We start from the raw sequence: 16,803 nt of genomic DNA on the forward strand, positions 1-16,803 counted from the left end.
GCATGGAGGCCCAATGTAGTGGAAAGGGTGAAGAAGGCTACCATTGCGCTCTAACCATCCAAGAAGATGCTCAGCAGCACATGGGGCCTGTCACCTGCTCTAATGCACTGGATCTACATCTCGGTGGTGCGACCAACTCTGCTGTATGGAGCCTTAGTGTGGTGGCAGGCTATTGAAAAGAAGACATACCATAAGCTTATGGAAAAGACTCAGCGACAGGCTCTGCTCTGTATTACAGGGGCGCTGAGGTCAACCCGAACAAAAGCACTCGAAACTATAATCGGAATCGACCCCCTGGACATTCACGCTCGCCTGATTGCGGGAAAGGCAGCACAACGCCTTATAGCATCAGGAAACCTATCCATACAAGGATACGGGCACAGTTCAATTGGCAGGGACATGACCAGATCAACTGATTACATGACCCCCCAAACTTGCCTTGACGTCAAAACAACCACATCTTTGGGACCTGAAGACTGGAAAATTGGAAGGGACCAAACTGAGCACCTCAACATATACACAGACGGCTCCAAGATGGAAGGAGGAGTAGGAGCGGGCCTATACTGTACAGACCCTGAGATAAGGCTGTCGTATAAGCTACCGGACCAATGCAGCATATTCCAGGCAGAAGTTTTTGCCATCGGGAAGGCAGCGGAGGTCGCTCTCCTAACAGAACGAGCACACGATGCGGTCAACGTATTCGTCGACAGCCAAGCGGCGATAAGATCCATGCAGTCGTCCGCGGTCAGTTCCAGAAGTGTCTTGGCGAGCAGGGAGGCATTAGACATCCTAAGCACGACAAAGACAGTGCGGATCTATTGGGTTCCCAGCCACCAGGGCATCGAAGGAAACGAAGCGGCGGACGTACTAGCTAAGGAAGGCGTCGGGCTGGAGAATTGGAGAACCGAGAACGTGCCTGTCTCCCTCAGAACGCTGCAAGGCGATCTAGAGAAGCAGGCTAGAGACCAGACTGATAGCAGGTGGAGGAGTACCACCACCTGCAGAACCTCGAAGATAATGGAACATCTCGTCTGCAACTGTCCGGCTCTCTCAAGGGCAAGGAGGAGCTACCTGGGCGCCCCAGTGTTGGCATCACTGGAAGATGCCTCCAAAAGGACGCCACATATATATCTAATATATTCATACTTGGTGGTGCCCAAACCGAAATGGTGGTGTCTCGTAGTACGGAGAATTTAGCCCTCTCAGAAGATACGGGGAAACATTGCCAAATTTGCTCCGAAGTAATCGCTTACCAGGTACAACTATTGTCGGCCAGTTGTGGGCACACCTTCCACAGAGTGTGCTTCACCGCTAAAAGTGGTAACAAACGGAAGTGTCCCACTTGTCAGCAAGACCTGAACATCACATCGGCCTCAGCTGAGAATCTTAGTCCCATTGGTCCGTCTACGTCTAGAGCACGAATGCCATCTGTTACTCAGTCCCTTCAGACTAGAAGTCAAAGCAAAAGAGTTAAAGCGTTAAGCCCTCTTGAGATGGCTAACTCAGAGAATGCCAACAGGTCTCCAATCTCCGTCGACGCTCAACAGAATCAGGCCACTATGGCGAAAACTATACAGCAGTCCATAGTGGACGCGATTAGAGTAGCTATGGTAGAGCAAACCCGAATTTTGGCGACCAGCATGGCTGATCAAACTAACCGGCTAGTTCGAGCCATTTCCGATGGACTTCAAAGTACGGCATCTGTGCCCTCCCCGAACATAAAAGAAGGTCGGATGCGAACGGTAGCAGAACTAGAACAGCAAACGATCGAGCAACTTTTTCGGCTGTCCAATAGTGAACAGGTACCAGTGCAGGGGATTAATCAATCGGGAAATAGTTCGTCACCCTCGAATTTGGGGCAAACCCGTAATGTTGGCTCAGGAGTTTCCACAGGTTCCTCCGCTTCATCCCTTCGGGCAGATCGTGTTAGCCAGATAATGTCTAATTGGAAACTGCGGTTTAAGGGAAAGGCTGGAATGTCGATTGAGGACTTCATTTCGTCCTTCATTTTCGTCCTTTGTGGGGGCGGAAGGGGGTGAGGCGAAATTCTGAGATATACGTTTTATAGTGAGATCTAACAGGAGTGCGGATACTAAATTTGGTTACTCTAGCGTTAATATTCTCTGAGATTTTTGAACATCCCCAGATTTTCGTCCTTTGCGGGGGCGGAAGGGGGTGTGGCGAAATTTTGAAACAAACTCGTCTCGGTCCGATATATTAGGAGTGTGGATACCAAATTTGGTTGCTCTAGATTTTATAGTCTATGAGATCTAGGCGCTAATGTTTTACTCTAAGCAAAGCCGGCTATGCTACGTGTGTGTTAGAGAGAGACAGGGCGAGAAAAAATTAAATTGTTTTCTTGATTCTGGCTATAATAATTATACGATCTGGTTCAGATTTCGCACTCTAGAAGATATAGTCATCTTCTACGATTCTGCGTTTTTAGTTTTCTCGTATCGTCGAAATTGTGGATGCCACAGATTTTCGCCCTTTGTGGGGGCGGAAGTGGGCGGGCAAAGTTTTGAAATATTCTTGTAGCAGTGACATATCACAGAAGTCTGGATACAAAACATCGTTGCTCTAGCTCTTATAGTCTTTGAGCACTGGGCGCTGAAGGGGACGGACAGACGGACGGACGGACAGACGGACAGACGGACGGACGGACAGACGGACAGACAGACATGGCTCAATCGACTCGGCTATTGATGCTGATCAAGAATATATATACTTTATGGGGGGGGAAACGATTCCTTCTGGACGTTACACACATCCACTTTTACCACAAATCTAATATACCCCAATACTCATTTTGAGTATCGGGTATAAAAATCAAAAATCTTTTTTGTTTTAATGCATCCTTGGCCTTTTTGCAACGTTTTAAAGTCAGCTGTTTGATAAGCTGCAATCGATAGTAAAAAACGCGGGAAACTGTTTGTTTACTTTGAGAGCTTACCAAATTGAAACTAAGTTCAAAAACTGAAATCAAAGTAATGGAAAAGAAAGGCCAGGGTATGTAGAGTTATTATATTAAACAAATTTGTGCTCATGTTTTTGAATATGTTTTTGTGTGTATTAATTTGTGTCGTCCAAAGGTAGAGAAAAAGACTGTTACTTCGAAGCTCGCGAATCCGGGCTCAGTGAAATCCGCGGAGGATATAGAGAAGTCCCTAAAGACCCTATCCAACGAGTTACTGAACGCCTACCATGCATCGTGCAAACCCTCGAGAACGAAGAGGAGGTCCAAGCCACTCTGGTGGAACCGAGATCTCTCTCTCCAAAGGAACAACCTCAAGGAATTCTTCAAGATCGCCAAACAAGCGAACGAAGAGATTGTCAATGAGGAATATAAAATCCTACTTAGGAGCTACAAGAAGGAAATACGTAAGGCACAAAGGAACCCGTGGAGATTTCTGCTCCAACATTGAGAAAGTGGCCGAAACCGCTAGGCTCCGGAAGCTGCTCTCAAAGCAGCCCACAGTACAGAGCCAACTAAAACTAGACAATGGACAGTGGACAGAGGGCAGTAAAGAAGCCCTAACAGCACTAATGGAGGCGCACTTCCCTGGATGCACCGAGGTCACTGACGCCAAGGAGCATCAGGAACTAGCTACTGAGGAACAGCACCCCCAATAGGTCTGTTAACCACTAAGAGAATCCACTGGGCCATAGACTCCTTCGCGGCCATAAAAGCACCAGGACTGGACGGGATATTCCCAGCCATGATGCAGTTGACCAAAGAGGTTATTACCCCATGGCTCTTCTCAATATACTCAGCATGCCTAAGTATAGGCTATATCCCCATCCAATGGAGAACCTCGAGGCTTGTCTTCCTCCCTAAGGCAGGAAAGTGCAGCCACGTGAGTCCCAAGGATTACAGACCGATAAGCCTTACCTCCTTTCTACTAAAAACACTAGAAAAGCTGTTGGATTTACACATCAGGAATGAGGTAGGGGGACTGATGTCAATAAACCAACACGCCTACACTAAAGGGAAATCAGTGGAGACGGCACTACACTCGCTAGTAGCCACCATCGAGAGCGCCCTTCACAACAAAAAGTATGCTTTGGGAGCATTTGTGGACATCTCAGGAGCATTCAACAACGTGGCAACAACCGCAATAACAAGTCGCCTAGAAGCGAATAACATACACCCTGCAATCAACGTCTGGATCAAAAACCTCCTAAGTTGTAGACGGGTGCAATCGGAGTGGGGCACCGCTTCCATGGTAAAGGGGGCACACAGAGGCACACCTCAGGGTGGAGTCCTGTCGCCACTACTGTGGAATTTGGTGGTCGACGACCTCATTAAGAGATTTGAAAGGAAGGCCCCAAAAATAACAGCCTATGCAGATGACATAAGCATACTTATTACGGGTGTATGTCCATCGACCCTCAGCTCCATAATGGAACGTACACTCAGGGAGATACGTGAGTGGGCGGAAGAGGTAGGACTCAGTATCAACGCGGACAAGACGGACCTCATCCTCTTTACCAAGAGGTACAAGGTACCGATATGGACCCCCCCCCCCGAAAATTTACCAAACTAGGCTGACTCCAAAATCACAGGTGAAATACCTAGGCACAGTACTGGACAGCAAGCTGGCATGGAGGCCCAATGTAGTGGAAAGGGTGAAGAAGGCTACCATTGCGCTCTAACCATCCAAGAAGATGCTCAGCAGCACATGGGGCCTGTCACCTGCTCTAATGCACTGGATCTACATCTCGGTGGTGCGACCAACTCTGCTGTATGGAGCCTTAGTGTGGTGGCAGGCTATTGAAAAGAAGACATACCATAAGCTTATGGAAAAGACTCAGCGACAGGCTCTGCTCTGTATTACAGGGGCGCTGAGGTCAACCCGAACAAAAGCACTCGAAACTATAATCGGAATCGACCCCCTGGACATTCACGCTCGCCTGATTGCGGGAAAGGCAGCACAACGCCTTATAGCATCAGGAAACCTATCCATACAAGGATACGGGCACAGTTCAATTGGCAGGGACATGACCAGATCAACTGATTACATGACCCCCCAAACTTGCCTTGACGTCAAAACAACCACATCTTTGGGACCTGAAGACTGGAAAATTGGAAGGGACCAAACTGAGCACCTCAACATATACACAGACGGCTCCAAGATGGAAGGAGGAGTAGGAGCGGGCCTATACTGTACAGACCCTGAGATAAGGCTGTCGTATAAGCTACCGGACCAATGCAGCATATTCCAGGCAGAAGTTTTTGCCATCGGGAAGGCAGCGGAGGTCGCTCTCCTAACAGAACGAGCACACGATGCGGTCAACGTATTCGTCGACAGCCAAGCGGCGATAAGATCCATGCAGTCGTCCGCGGTCAGTTCCAGAAGTGTCTTGGCGAGCAGGGAGGCATTAGACATCCTAAGCACGACAAAGACAGTGCGGATCTATTGGGTTCCCAGCCACCAGGGCATCGAAGGAAACGAAGCGGCGGACGTACTAGCTAAGGAAGGCGTCGGGCTGGAGAATTGGAGAACCGAGAACGTGCCTGTCTCCCTCAGAACGCTGCAAGGCGATCTAGAGAAGCAGGCTAGAGACCAGACTGATAGCAGGTGGAGGAGTACCACCACCTGCAGAACCTCGAAGATAATGGAACATCTCGTCTGCAACTGTCCGGCTCTCTCAAGGGCAAGGAGGAGATACCTGGGCGCCCCAGTGTTGGCATCACTGGAAGATGCCTCCAAAAGGACGCCACAGGAACTGCTGGCGTATGCTAAAAACACCTCGATTCTCGGGGACTTTTTAAAAGCACATTAACACTCCCGCGACGGTTCATACACACCCCCATCCGGATAACTAAGGGCCATATTGGCCTATGCGTGGCCCCGCTGAGGGCCGTCCGGGTTAACCTAACCTAACCTAAAGGTAGAGAATACTTAACCAATGTGCCCGTCTCTTATGGTCAATAACTAATTTTGTGCGCAATTGTGCGAGAAAGTAATTATGTAATATTGTAGTGCAAGCTGTGTATAAAATAATCCTAAAACTTGTTTTTGCGCCATTTTGCGCCGGTGTGCGCATTTTAATTTATTTGTAGGTGAGGTGGAGTTCACTTATGAAAAGCTGCTCAGTATTTACATTGAGAATAATCGAAACGCCGCAGCACTTTCGAGTTGGATTTTCGAAGAACTGAAGGCATACAAAAAAAGCACGGAGAAAAACTTTTTTGTCAGCGATCTAATGGTTTTTGACCAATCCCTTTTCGCGACAACAATGGTTCCTCTCAAATTAATGGATGATATTGGAAATATATTGTGGCTAAATCGTACTCCTCAGTCTATTAGATTTTGTAGGCCAATCAAACTTGAATTTGTTAAAGAGACTAAAGACCATATTATCGTAGAAAAAAAAAATTTGGACGATCAAATTAAAGATTTATCTTCATATGTCTGCACATTTATAAATGGAAGAAATATAACAGTAAAATATAATCTGCATATGACACTTTTAGACGGGAATGTTTTGAACATTTTGGCTGAAACTAAATCTTGCCAATTATGTCCCATCTGTAGAGCAAGTCCAAAAGATTTCATGGAAAGTGGAAATATGGATTCACCGAAATTTAAGCCTAGACGTGGAACATTACAATGTGGCATGAGTCCACTTCACGCATGGATTCGATTTTTTGAGTTTGTTCTTAAAATTGCTTATAGAACTGGACTCGAAAAATGGCAAGTTAGAGATGAAAATGGAAAAAAAGAAATGGCGAAAAAGTAAAAGCTCATACAGGAGAAGATGTGGAGGAATATGGCTCTACATGTCGACAAGCCTAAACAAAATGGAAGTGGAAACACCAAGGACGGCAACACAGCAAGAAAAGCCTTTTCAAAAGCTAAGCTATTCGCTCAAATCTTAGGTATTGCGATTTCCTGCCAGCTGTCAATTGATGCAAAACTATTTAAAAAATATTGTCAAGAAATAGTTACACTATATATGTCCTTGTACTCATGGTTTCCGATGTCGGCAACAGTTCATAAAGTTTTAATTCACGGTTTCGAAATAATAGAAGCATCAGTACTGCCAGTAGGTGTTCTTGGAGAAAACGCTTCGGAAGCACGCAATAAATACTATAAGAGTGACAGACGATTACATGCTCGAAAGGATTCACGACGCAACAATATGACAGATGTTTTCCAAAGAGCAATGGATTCCTCTGATCCTCTTGTATCGAGCATCTATCTGACAAAAAGATTGGGTGGAAATAAAAAGGATCCATTGCCGAAAGCTGTTATTAAACTTTTAGAAACACCATGTTTTGAAAATATTTTTTATAACAATAATGCTTCCCTAGAAACTGATACTTATTCTGGTATGTGTGAAAGTGACGAATCGGATTCCGATAATGAAAATTCATTTTCAATAGAAATAGATGTAGAAGAAGATTAATAATAAATTCGTTGTACTTTGAAAAACTTCAACATTCATCACCCTCTAAGTATTAAGTTTAAGTGTAAAAATATAAATTTTTAAGAATTTTAATAACATATTCTATCATAATGGACTACGTGTTAAAAATCAATATTAGCGAATCTTTTCTTTTATGGGCGTTTGGTGTGGGCGTGGTCGGATCGGTCTAAAATTAAGATATATATATATACACGTCGATAATATTTTGTGTACAAAATTTGAAGTCTCTAGCTTTATTATTTTAATTTACGTCAAAAAATGGGATCGCTGGCCCACTGTGGAATGTATACATATGTATGTCTCTACGCCCCTCTATAGCCTAATTGCATAATGATTATATTATAACTCTAGATGGCGACAGAAAATAAAATAAAAAATTTGCAATTTGCCATTGAAAAAAGTCGGCACGTTCCAGATGATACATGACTCACAGTGCGTGGAGGTGGGGGGAAGGGGGAGCAGGTCCAGACCACCCACGTCTATCGCCTCGCCCCGCCCCGCCTCTACCTCTTGATGATCAGGCGGGACTGGGACTGGGACTGGTGTAACCTCGATAGAGCGGCTGTTTCCTTAATAAACTCTAAATGTTTGCTTTACATATACATATGTATATATCAGCTATATAGCAGTAATAATAATTTCTTTCTCGCGCTTTCATTGCAGCTGGTACTTCCGCAAAATCAAACGCATTGAGGCTGAGAAAAAACTTCTACTGCCAGAGAACGAGCACGGTGCATTTTTAATTCGTGATTCCGAGAGCCGACACAACGACTATTCGCTATCAGGTGCGTGCCGAACCAGGCATTTATAATTGTTGTACTCTAATGTTCGTAAACTATACTATACACTGTGAATGCTCTTTTGCAGTGCGCGATGGCGACACGGTCAAGCACTATCGCATCAGGCAACTGGACGAGGGCGGCTTCTTCATTGCCAGACGCACAACATTCAGGTGAGTGCGGAGTACACACTGTACTTGGACATTTATCCTATCCTTTCGGCCCGTAGAACCCTGCAGGAGCTGGTCGAGCACTATTCCAAGGACTCCGACGGCCTGTGCGTCAACCTCTGCAAGCCCTGTGTACAGGTAAGCATCCATTGGGCGGACATATACATCCCCATACAGCCCCCATTGTTTGCTTTGGTTTTATCGCGCATCCAACATCCAACAACGACCGGCAGCGGCCAAGTGTGATGTGCATTGTGACATTTGTAACATTCAACATTGTTATCCCTATGTTTGGTTCATTTCGCAATGCCAACACGTGTGTACTAAAACTGTCTTATATTTTCCATATATTTCTTGCTTTTTCTTTAATTAACACCAAAACTAATTATAATGTCTGTAAAACGATAATGACCAACAATAACCAACAATAACAACAACAACTACAACCGAACGATAACCGAAAATAACTGAAAATACAAACAAATATATATAATATATTAATCAAATAAGACAAATACCTTTTCGGGTGTCTGTGAGGTAGGATTTCTATGTAAAAACAAAACGTTACGATGTGCGTTCATGGTTGTGTTTTTATTGCCCATTAACACAACAATAACCAGAAACCAGAATCCAACTCCCCCCCCACCCGCAACACCAACCCCCCTTCACGGCGATTCGACTGCAATGCCTTTAATCTCCAAATAACCGCCAATCAATCGCTCAATATCTCACCCACGGCAGCGCTCAAAGTGCAATCGAGACAATCTATCTATCGTATATGATCCTATACTACTGCTTAATAATCGTTGATCAAAGCTAAGTTTCATCTAATTGGTGCCGAAACCCAGTGAAGGGAAACGGCGCCGCGTTTGAGTGTGTTCTGTCCAAGTATGCCCTCGATTCGACTCGACTCGATTCGACTTCCATTGATCTTTTGCACTTTGACTGGCTGGCACTTGAACTTTGAACCCACTTAGTCCATCAAAACAGATCCAACTAAAATCATATAGCGCCAGCTAATGGAACAGATTCTATGTAAATAAGGCCCTAACCTAACCTTCATCTCTCCCCTTTTTGGAAATCTTTTAAGCAGTAGTTTATCAAAATATTGTACATCCGACGTTGGTGCGTTGCTTGCCCCGTGGCTGGTCTGCACAGACATATATTTTCTATGTACATGGGATAGAAAATTGCATATCCTTTACGGCATCCTTGATGCTACTTTTTCAGAGTCGCATTTCTGCCCGACTCGCACTTTACTTTCACTGTGGCGACACCTGTCGGCGCATTCGATTCAAGTGAATTCTGGCCACAGCCCCGAAAGTATGGCAATAAATATTGCCTCTTCATGGCAACTGGCTCTCTGATTGGAAGATAAAGGGCCCTCCCCAAGCACAGAATAAAACCCCCCCTTTAGTTTTTAGACCCTTTCCTCTTTCCGAAGAGAATGTAGACAGACACAAGGGTACGCAACGCAACGTGCAGTACGTTCTTAGGGAGGTGGTGATGATGGTTAATGAATGTATGCTACAAACTCATTGCTCAATTGGCGCGATCATTACCTCAAGCCGAACACCAATGCGCCTACCATATTGACAATAGAAAATTCATTTGCTAACTCATCTCTCTATCCATCCACCATGTCCGAACAACCTGACGCTCCAGATCGAGAAACCTGTCACCGAGGGCCTATCGCATCGAACACGCGACCAGTGGGAGATCGACAGAACGTCCCTCAAATTTGTACGCAAACTGGGCTCCGGCCAGTTCGGCGACGTTTGGGAGGGACAGTGGAACAACACAACACCCGTGGCCATTAAAACTCTGAAATCGGGTAAGTAGAGAGCTGCGCTCTGTTTGCTCTTTGCGGGAGTTTGTTTAACAATGAGTCTTGGCCCCTTTCAGGCACAATGGACCCCAAGGACTTCTTAGCCGAAGCCCAGATCATGAAGAAGCTGCGCCACACGAAGCTCATACAGCTGTACGCTGTCTGCACGGTGGAGGAGCCCATCTACATTATCACGGAGTTGATGAAGCACGGTTCACTGTTGGAATATCTGCAAGGTAAGCTGGGCCCCAGATGACGATCACACGACTCGCCGTGTGTCCGCACATTTCGAGACATTCTTGCAGCTTGCATTAGTCAAATTACAAACATTTTCACGCCCCGCTGCGGCAATTAGTCAAAAAGAAAAGAAAGAACCAAACGTCCGCCCGCCCGCTCGCTTATCATGTCATGGCAATTGCTTATTTGTGTTTTTAATATCTTTTAGCCATTGCAGGAAAAGGTCGTAGCCTCAAAATGCAGACGCTCATCGATATGGCCGCACAAATAGCCGCTGGCATGGCCTATCTGGAGTCCCAGAACTACATCCACAGAGACTTGGCGGCGCGCAACGTTCTCGTTGGCGATGGCAACATTGTGAAGATAGCCGACTTTGGTTTGGCCAGGTGAGTCTTGGGCGGTATGCCGGGAAAGGAATGAAAATTAATATCCATCTTCCAACGGCAGGCTCATCAAGGAGGACGAGTACGTGGCGCGAGTTGGCGCCCGCTTCCCCATCAAATGGACAGCGCCCGAGGCGGCCAACTTCAGTAAATTCTCAATCAAATCTGATGTCTGGAGCTTCGGTATTCTCCTCACTGAGCTGGTCACTTACTGACGCATACCATATCCGGGTAAATCCACTGACTACCGTTCATTCTAGGAATCGAGCATAATTTAATCAAATGATTCACTTCGGCAATCAGGTATGACCAATGCGGAGGTGTTGACCCAAGTGGAGCACGGCTATCGCATGCCCCTGCCACCCAACTGCGAGCCGCGCCTGTACGAGATCATGCTCGAGTGCTGGCACAAGGATCCCATGCGCAGACCCACATTCGAGACGCTCCAATGGAAGCTCGAGGACTTTTACACCTCCGATCAGAGCGACTACAAGGAGGCGCAGGCTTACTGATAAATGCTACCTGCGACCACGGACGCGGACAGTAGCCGTGGCGAGGCGCAAGGAGGAGCTGGAGGAGCTGCCAATGATCGTCGGGCATCCCACAACGGACAATTCATATTAAGTTAATTACTTCAGTTTTGCACACATTTTCTATTGCTGCTTCCTGCGACCATGAAACATGCGGGGCTCATGGACAGGGCAGGGCATGTCTTGGTAACAACTCCATACCATACGATTAATGTTATTAGCGTTTAAGCTAACAAATAGTCTGTAAGCCGGAAAAGTGAATGCGAATGTTTTGTTCATTATTTGTTGTTTCAATATGACAAGCATATGGATAGATTTGTCGCATTTGCCGATAAATATATCGAATGTATTATTATTCATTTAACACTATATACATACATACATATATATATATATATATATATACAACCGTATAGTCAGAGTTAAACCTAGGAACCTTTTATATTCTATTTTGCCAACGCATACTTACCCTTACCCACCCTCTCACCCTCACTCTCACACTGTTCTTCTTTAGCTGATAGGCCAATCTGAAATATGAAAACGATATTTGCAGCAAACAAATACATATATTAAAAACTGTTTACTTTTAGTTAATCCACTTCGTACGTGTCTTACCTGCCACTCCTCCCACAAACCACAAAACACTCAATCACTAATCAACGACATTATACATATGTATGCTTTATCACAAACAAATAAAAATGAAATTAAAATTAAATAAATAAATACAAATAATAAACGAAGGAAAGCACCACAAGCGCCAATCATCATTCAAGTGCTAGCGGACGCTAGTTTTTGCTGCATGCGACAGTTGAAATCCGCATGAGTAACGATCTAGAGTTTAATTGTAATTGTAATCATTTAATTATATTCTATTTATAATTAAACACACAAACAAACACATACACATATACGAGTACATGTACATTTAGAGCAAAAAACCATTTAAAATAAAGCTTCTTCATAATTTATAAAATAAAAATAAAGGCATAATCATTTATATTGAAAACGAATCACCGCACTGTAGTCCACGTCATTCTTTATCCTTTCTCTGTTTGCTTTTTGATTTGGTGAACATTCATTCCAGTTTCTGCAGCGCATGCAGCGTGTGTGGGGATGGAAGAAGAGTGAAGAGTTCTGCGTAAAGTCAAATTAACGTAACTAAAATAATTTCTATGCCTAATCTATGTACGTACTCCAAGCAAAACCAAACCCGAAGAACGCATGAATCGAAGGCTGATTTAACAAATGTATTCTAACCCTAGTATGAGTTCTTATGTAGTCTGTATTATACTCTCTAATCTGTCTTTGAATCTGTACTGTGCTGCACAAAAATAGGAACGTATGGTGCATAAATAAACCAGTATATGTTCTACAGAAGCCACACAAGCAACTTTAATCAAAACATACCGAGTTCAGCGAACTCCTCGATTTATTTAACCAATAACGTAAAAGTGGATTGCTTACACTTTCCAACATAACGTATGTCATATTGAATATGTAAAGAACTACCATATATGTAGAGCATTCATTGTAAGAGCCATGTATAACGAACGATTCGATCTTATATTTCCAATCCAAAACTAGAATGTAAGTATATGCGCAAAGCTTTTATTTCACGATAAATGAAAATAAATATTTTTAAAAAGCTTCGCTTTGATCTGCGGTAGGCCCCAAATACGAGCATCATCGGCCAGTCGGTGCGTCCCCTAATCGATTTCTTGCCATATTGAAGTTGATTGCCAGTTGATTGAATTTGGTCATTGTAAGTCTCTGGGCTAGATCGCAGCTAAATTACGAATAAAACAATTGGACTTGTCCGAGAGCCCCGCCTAAAATGTCGCGCGATTGTACTGCACTCCCGATGGCGATGGGGACGGGGGAGATGGGGAGTGCCGTGCCGCGCCGTGCTTGAATGATTACAAATAAACAATGCCACTTGATGACGACTCCAAACATTTCAGTGTGAGTCAACAGCCATAGTGTTTTCGCTTCGATTTTCAGTTGTTCAATACGAATGTGACTGCAACTGCGATTGCGATGGCGATGGCGAGTGTGATTCTCCCTTATTCTATTTCTTATAAGGTAATACTAGCCGCAACTGTTTTGGCTTTCACATGCTCTATTTGTAATCAATCAACGTAGAAATACCGCTAAGTCTTCTGGGGCGGGGTCGACGCCAGGCCTGATAAGCGGACCGAAGCCAAGTGTGGTGGAGTGGAGGCTGTGCTGAATCACACCCGCATGCGAGTGAGCAGCAGCAGCAATCGCAAACAAGAGGAATGAGGCACAAGTTAGCCAAGTGAGGGGTTATCAGACGATTTCCTGCAAACTGATGTTTTCCCTGCCGTTTGCCTTTGGTTAATATTAGAAGAGGTTGGCTTGCCTTATTAGTAGGCGCTTTATCGCCGTCGACGCCCTCGCCACGGCATACCAGCCGAATGACCGCATACCCACAGCAGAACTTCATTTCCAGCGATCGCTGGCTGGTCCTAGTCATGCCATATACGATTATGTAAGCACTTTGAGACATTGAGAATCGCTTGGATGCTTCAGTTCTTTCCTCGCTTTATTAATGATTTTAAGCGGTTACAAGTATTTAATGGTATGGTATGTGTAATTGTAATACAAATGCATGGAAGCAAAGTAAATGCCAAAAATGAATGAATGTTCACATTCATTGGAATTTCGAATAGAACACAATGGGGGGATTGCTTATGTGAAGAATGTAAAAGTTTGCGTCTAAAAAGTAGTTGGAATGCATTCATCTGGCAGGAGCTGGTGTTGTGTGCGCCTGCTATTGTTGTTAATGTACTCTGCCAAATATTCAACCATGTGATGGCTGAGCACAGACAAAGACACCACCATGACCACGCCCAGCATCAGCTGCAGCCGCAGCTTCGATTTAGAAGCACTTGCGGTGAACAATGGATGGGCCGGACTCGTCGTACTCCTGCTTGGAGATCCACATTTGCTGGAATGTGGAGAGCGAAGCCAGGATGGATCCACCGATCCAGACGGAGTACTTGCGCTCTGGTGGAGCGACAATCTTGATCTTCATGGTGGAGGGAGCCAGGGCAGTGATCTCCTTCTGCATGCGGTCGGCGATGCCCGGGTACATGGTGGTGCCGCCAGACAACACGGTGTTGGCGTACAGATCCTTACGAATGTCCACATCGCACTTCATGATGGAGTTGTATGTGGTCTCGTGGATGCCACAGGCCTCCATTCCCAGGAATGAGGGCTGGAACAGCGCCTCGGGGCAGCGGAAACGCTCGTTGCCAATGGTGATGACCTGTCCGTCGGGCAGCTCATACGACTTCTCCAGCGAGGAGCTGGACGCAGCGGTGGCCATCTCCTGCTCAAAGTCCAAGGCGACGTAGCAGAGCTTCTCCTTGATGTCGCGCACGATTTCGCGCTCGGCAGTGGTGGTGAACGAGTAGCCGCGCTCAGTCAGGATCTTCATCAGGTAGTCGGTCAAGTCGCGACCAGCCAAATCCAGACGCAAAATGGCATGGGGCAGGGCATAACCCTCATAGATTGGAACAGTGTGAGAGACACCATCGCCAGAGTCGAGCACAATACCTGTGGTACGGCCAGAGGCGTACAGAGACAGCACAGCCTGGATGGCCACATACATGGCAGGAGTGTTGAAGGTCTCGAACATGATCTGAGTCATCTTCTCACGGTTAGCCTTGGGGTTCAGGGGTGCTTCGGTGAGCAGGACAGGGTGCTCCTCGGGGGCAACACGCAGCTCATTGTAGAAGGTGTGGTGCCAGATTTTCTCCATGTCGTCCCAGTTGGTCACAATGCCGTGCTCAATCGGGTACTTCAGAGTGAGGATACCACGCTTGCTCTGTGCCTCATCACCCACATAGGAGTCTTTCTGTCCCATGCCCACCATAACGCCCTGGTGACGTGGACGGCCGACAATCGATGGGAAAACGGCACGGGGTGCGTCATCACCGGCAAAGCCGGCTTTGCACATGCCGGAACCGTTATCGACGACCAAAGCAGCAACCTCTTCGTCACACATTATGATGTAGATTGATTAAGTTCTGCAATGGAAAAATAAATGCCAAATATGTACAATTTAATCGACGCTCAACAAGAACACCACAGCTCGGGTCTATACCCACTCTCAGACGGCCACAACGCGCACGCACAGTTTAACAAAGAGACAGACACAATTATTACCTTTTAAGGAAATGGAAGAGACGATTGCTTTTTCGGTATTCCGCTGCGGGCAAACTGAGCTCGCTGAGAAAAGTTTTGTAAGTGGTAAACCGACGCCGAGTTTTTTCGCTTTTCGGCTTTCCCGCTGCGCAAGCTTGAGCCCACTTAGGCCCCCTCTATTTAAAAAAGTGCAGCACTTGAGGTAAATGGCGATATACATTACTGATTGTAAGTTCTACTTGTAGATCCATGCCAATCTTTGCTCTGAATTTAAAACAAAACACGATATCTTTCACCTGAACTGCGCTAAAACTATTCAATTTTCATTATTTTCGGGGGAATTTTTAAAATACCCCCTTGGCCTACAATGGGCTAATCGTGCTCCATCGAAGATTGGAAACCATATTCCTCGATTTTGATATTCGATTTGATATTACTTTCTAGATAACACCCTTAGCCCAGCCCGCGTAGTTTTATCCGATTACTGAATCAATTTTCTTCTTGACTGGTTTATTTTAAATACTTGTTTTTATTGGATCTTGTCTAAAAAGAATTAGCAAAGAAGGTCAAAAAATAAAAAGTAATAAAACGTAGGGGATGCTCAATTTTGATATTGACTAACTAAAATCTTTAGCTCTGCTCACATAATTTTAAACCATTGCTGAATTAATTTTCTACAAGATTAGTTACTTTTAAGTACTCCATTTTGGCCGTCAGCCATCGGGTGCTACAGGGGGACAAACGGATGACGGGTCGGCTCGCACAACTGTGAACTCGGAACTGAGGCGCAGCCGCTCCGGTTAGTAATACCCGGTGCGGTCTGCGTCTCACACCCCCCCCCCTAGGACACAGAGGGTTGCGAGCGAACCGTCACCCGCCGTAACTGTGCACACCGGTGGAAGTGCGACTATACTCTCCCCGTGAGGGCGGCTGGAAACAGGTCCTAGCACGGTCATGTCTCTGCTATGATGCTGGCGAATGGTAGTCGGGCGGAGAGAAGAAAACTCTCAGTGAAATTACCCCAATCCAAGGTGACACTGTTATATGCCGAGGGATGCATGGCCGGGGGGGTGCCCGGTCTCTAATATGCGGACTCGGGATACCTGCCGACCTCCAGTTTAAATCAGGCTTCCCGGGGCAAGCTGGCTATGCCTCGGGTGACCATCCCCTTCCCGCCTACTCGTGGGAACTACTATGCCAAATAAAAAACAAATAAAAACCAACAAAGCCGCAAAGGAGCTCGGTACTCCTCTAAAAGTACCG

At 45.6% G+C, this 16,803-nt stretch overlaps 2 protein-coding genes and 1 long non-coding RNA gene across 3 annotated transcripts; 2 read left to right on the forward strand and 1 right to left on the reverse strand.

Moving 5' to 3' along the window:
- Window positions 1-2,830: 2,830 nt before the first annotated feature.
- Window positions 2,831-6,020, forward strand: LOC117194669. Its single transcript, XR_004474867.1, has 2 exons — window positions 2,831-3,092; window positions 5,896-6,020. It is a non-coding gene; the product is annotated as an uncharacterized LOC117194669 (long non-coding RNA).
- Window positions 6,021-7,950: 1,930 nt separating this feature from the next.
- Window positions 7,951-11,537, forward strand: LOC117194572 (tyrosine-protein kinase Src42A-like). Its single transcript, XM_033399114.1, has 9 exons — window positions 7,951-7,979; window positions 8,056-8,222; window positions 8,305-8,389; window positions 8,446-8,524; window positions 10,052-10,220; window positions 10,292-10,450; window positions 10,660-10,837; window positions 10,899-11,065; window positions 11,138-11,537. Exons 1-8 carry the CDS (start codon window positions 7,951-7,953, stop codon window positions 11,047-11,049), a joined length of 1,017 nt encoding a protein of 338 aa, XP_033255005.1. The 3' UTR covers window positions 11,050-11,065; window positions 11,138-11,537.
- Window positions 11,538-13,953: 2,416 nt separating this feature from the next.
- On the reverse strand, window positions 13,954-15,664 carry LOC117194496 (actin-5C-like). The gene is made up of 2 exons (XM_033399052.1): window positions 15,562-15,664; window positions 13,954-15,422 (listed from the first exon to the last, which is right to left on the reverse strand). Exon 2 carries the CDS (start codon window positions 15,398-15,400, stop codon window positions 14,270-14,272), a length of 1,131 nt encoding a protein of 376 aa, XP_033254943.1. The 5' UTR covers window positions 15,401-15,422; window positions 15,562-15,664; the 3' UTR covers window positions 13,954-14,269.
- Between the last annotated feature and the right edge of the window lie 1,139 nt (window positions 15,665-16,803).

The sequence above is a fragment of the Drosophila miranda genome, assembly GCF_003369915.1.
Source record: "Drosophila miranda strain MSH22 chromosome Y unlocalized genomic scaffold, D.miranda_PacBio2.1 Contig_Y3_pilon, whole genome shotgun sequence".
In the NCBI taxonomy this organism is placed as follows: domain Eukaryota; kingdom Metazoa; phylum Arthropoda; class Insecta; order Diptera; family Drosophilidae; genus Drosophila; species Drosophila miranda.

Bases quoted from the DNA above. Each gene is read 5' to 3' on its own strand.
- LOC117194572 (XM_033399114.1), top strand. From the start codon at position 7,951: ATGATCAGGCGGGACTGGGACTGGGACTG. The intron at 8,390-8,445 runs GTGAGTGCGGAG...TTCGGCCCGTAG, and splicing joins GCCAGACGCACAACATTCAG to AACCCTGCAGGAGCTGGTCG. The intron at 10,451-10,659 runs GTAAGCTGGGCC...AATATCTTTTAG, and splicing joins ACTGTTGGAATATCTGCAAG to CCATTGCAGGAAAAGGTCGT.
- LOC117194496 (XM_033399052.1), bottom strand. From the start codon at position 15,400: ATGTGTGACGAAGAGGTTGCTGCTTTGGTCGTCGATAACGGTTCCGGC.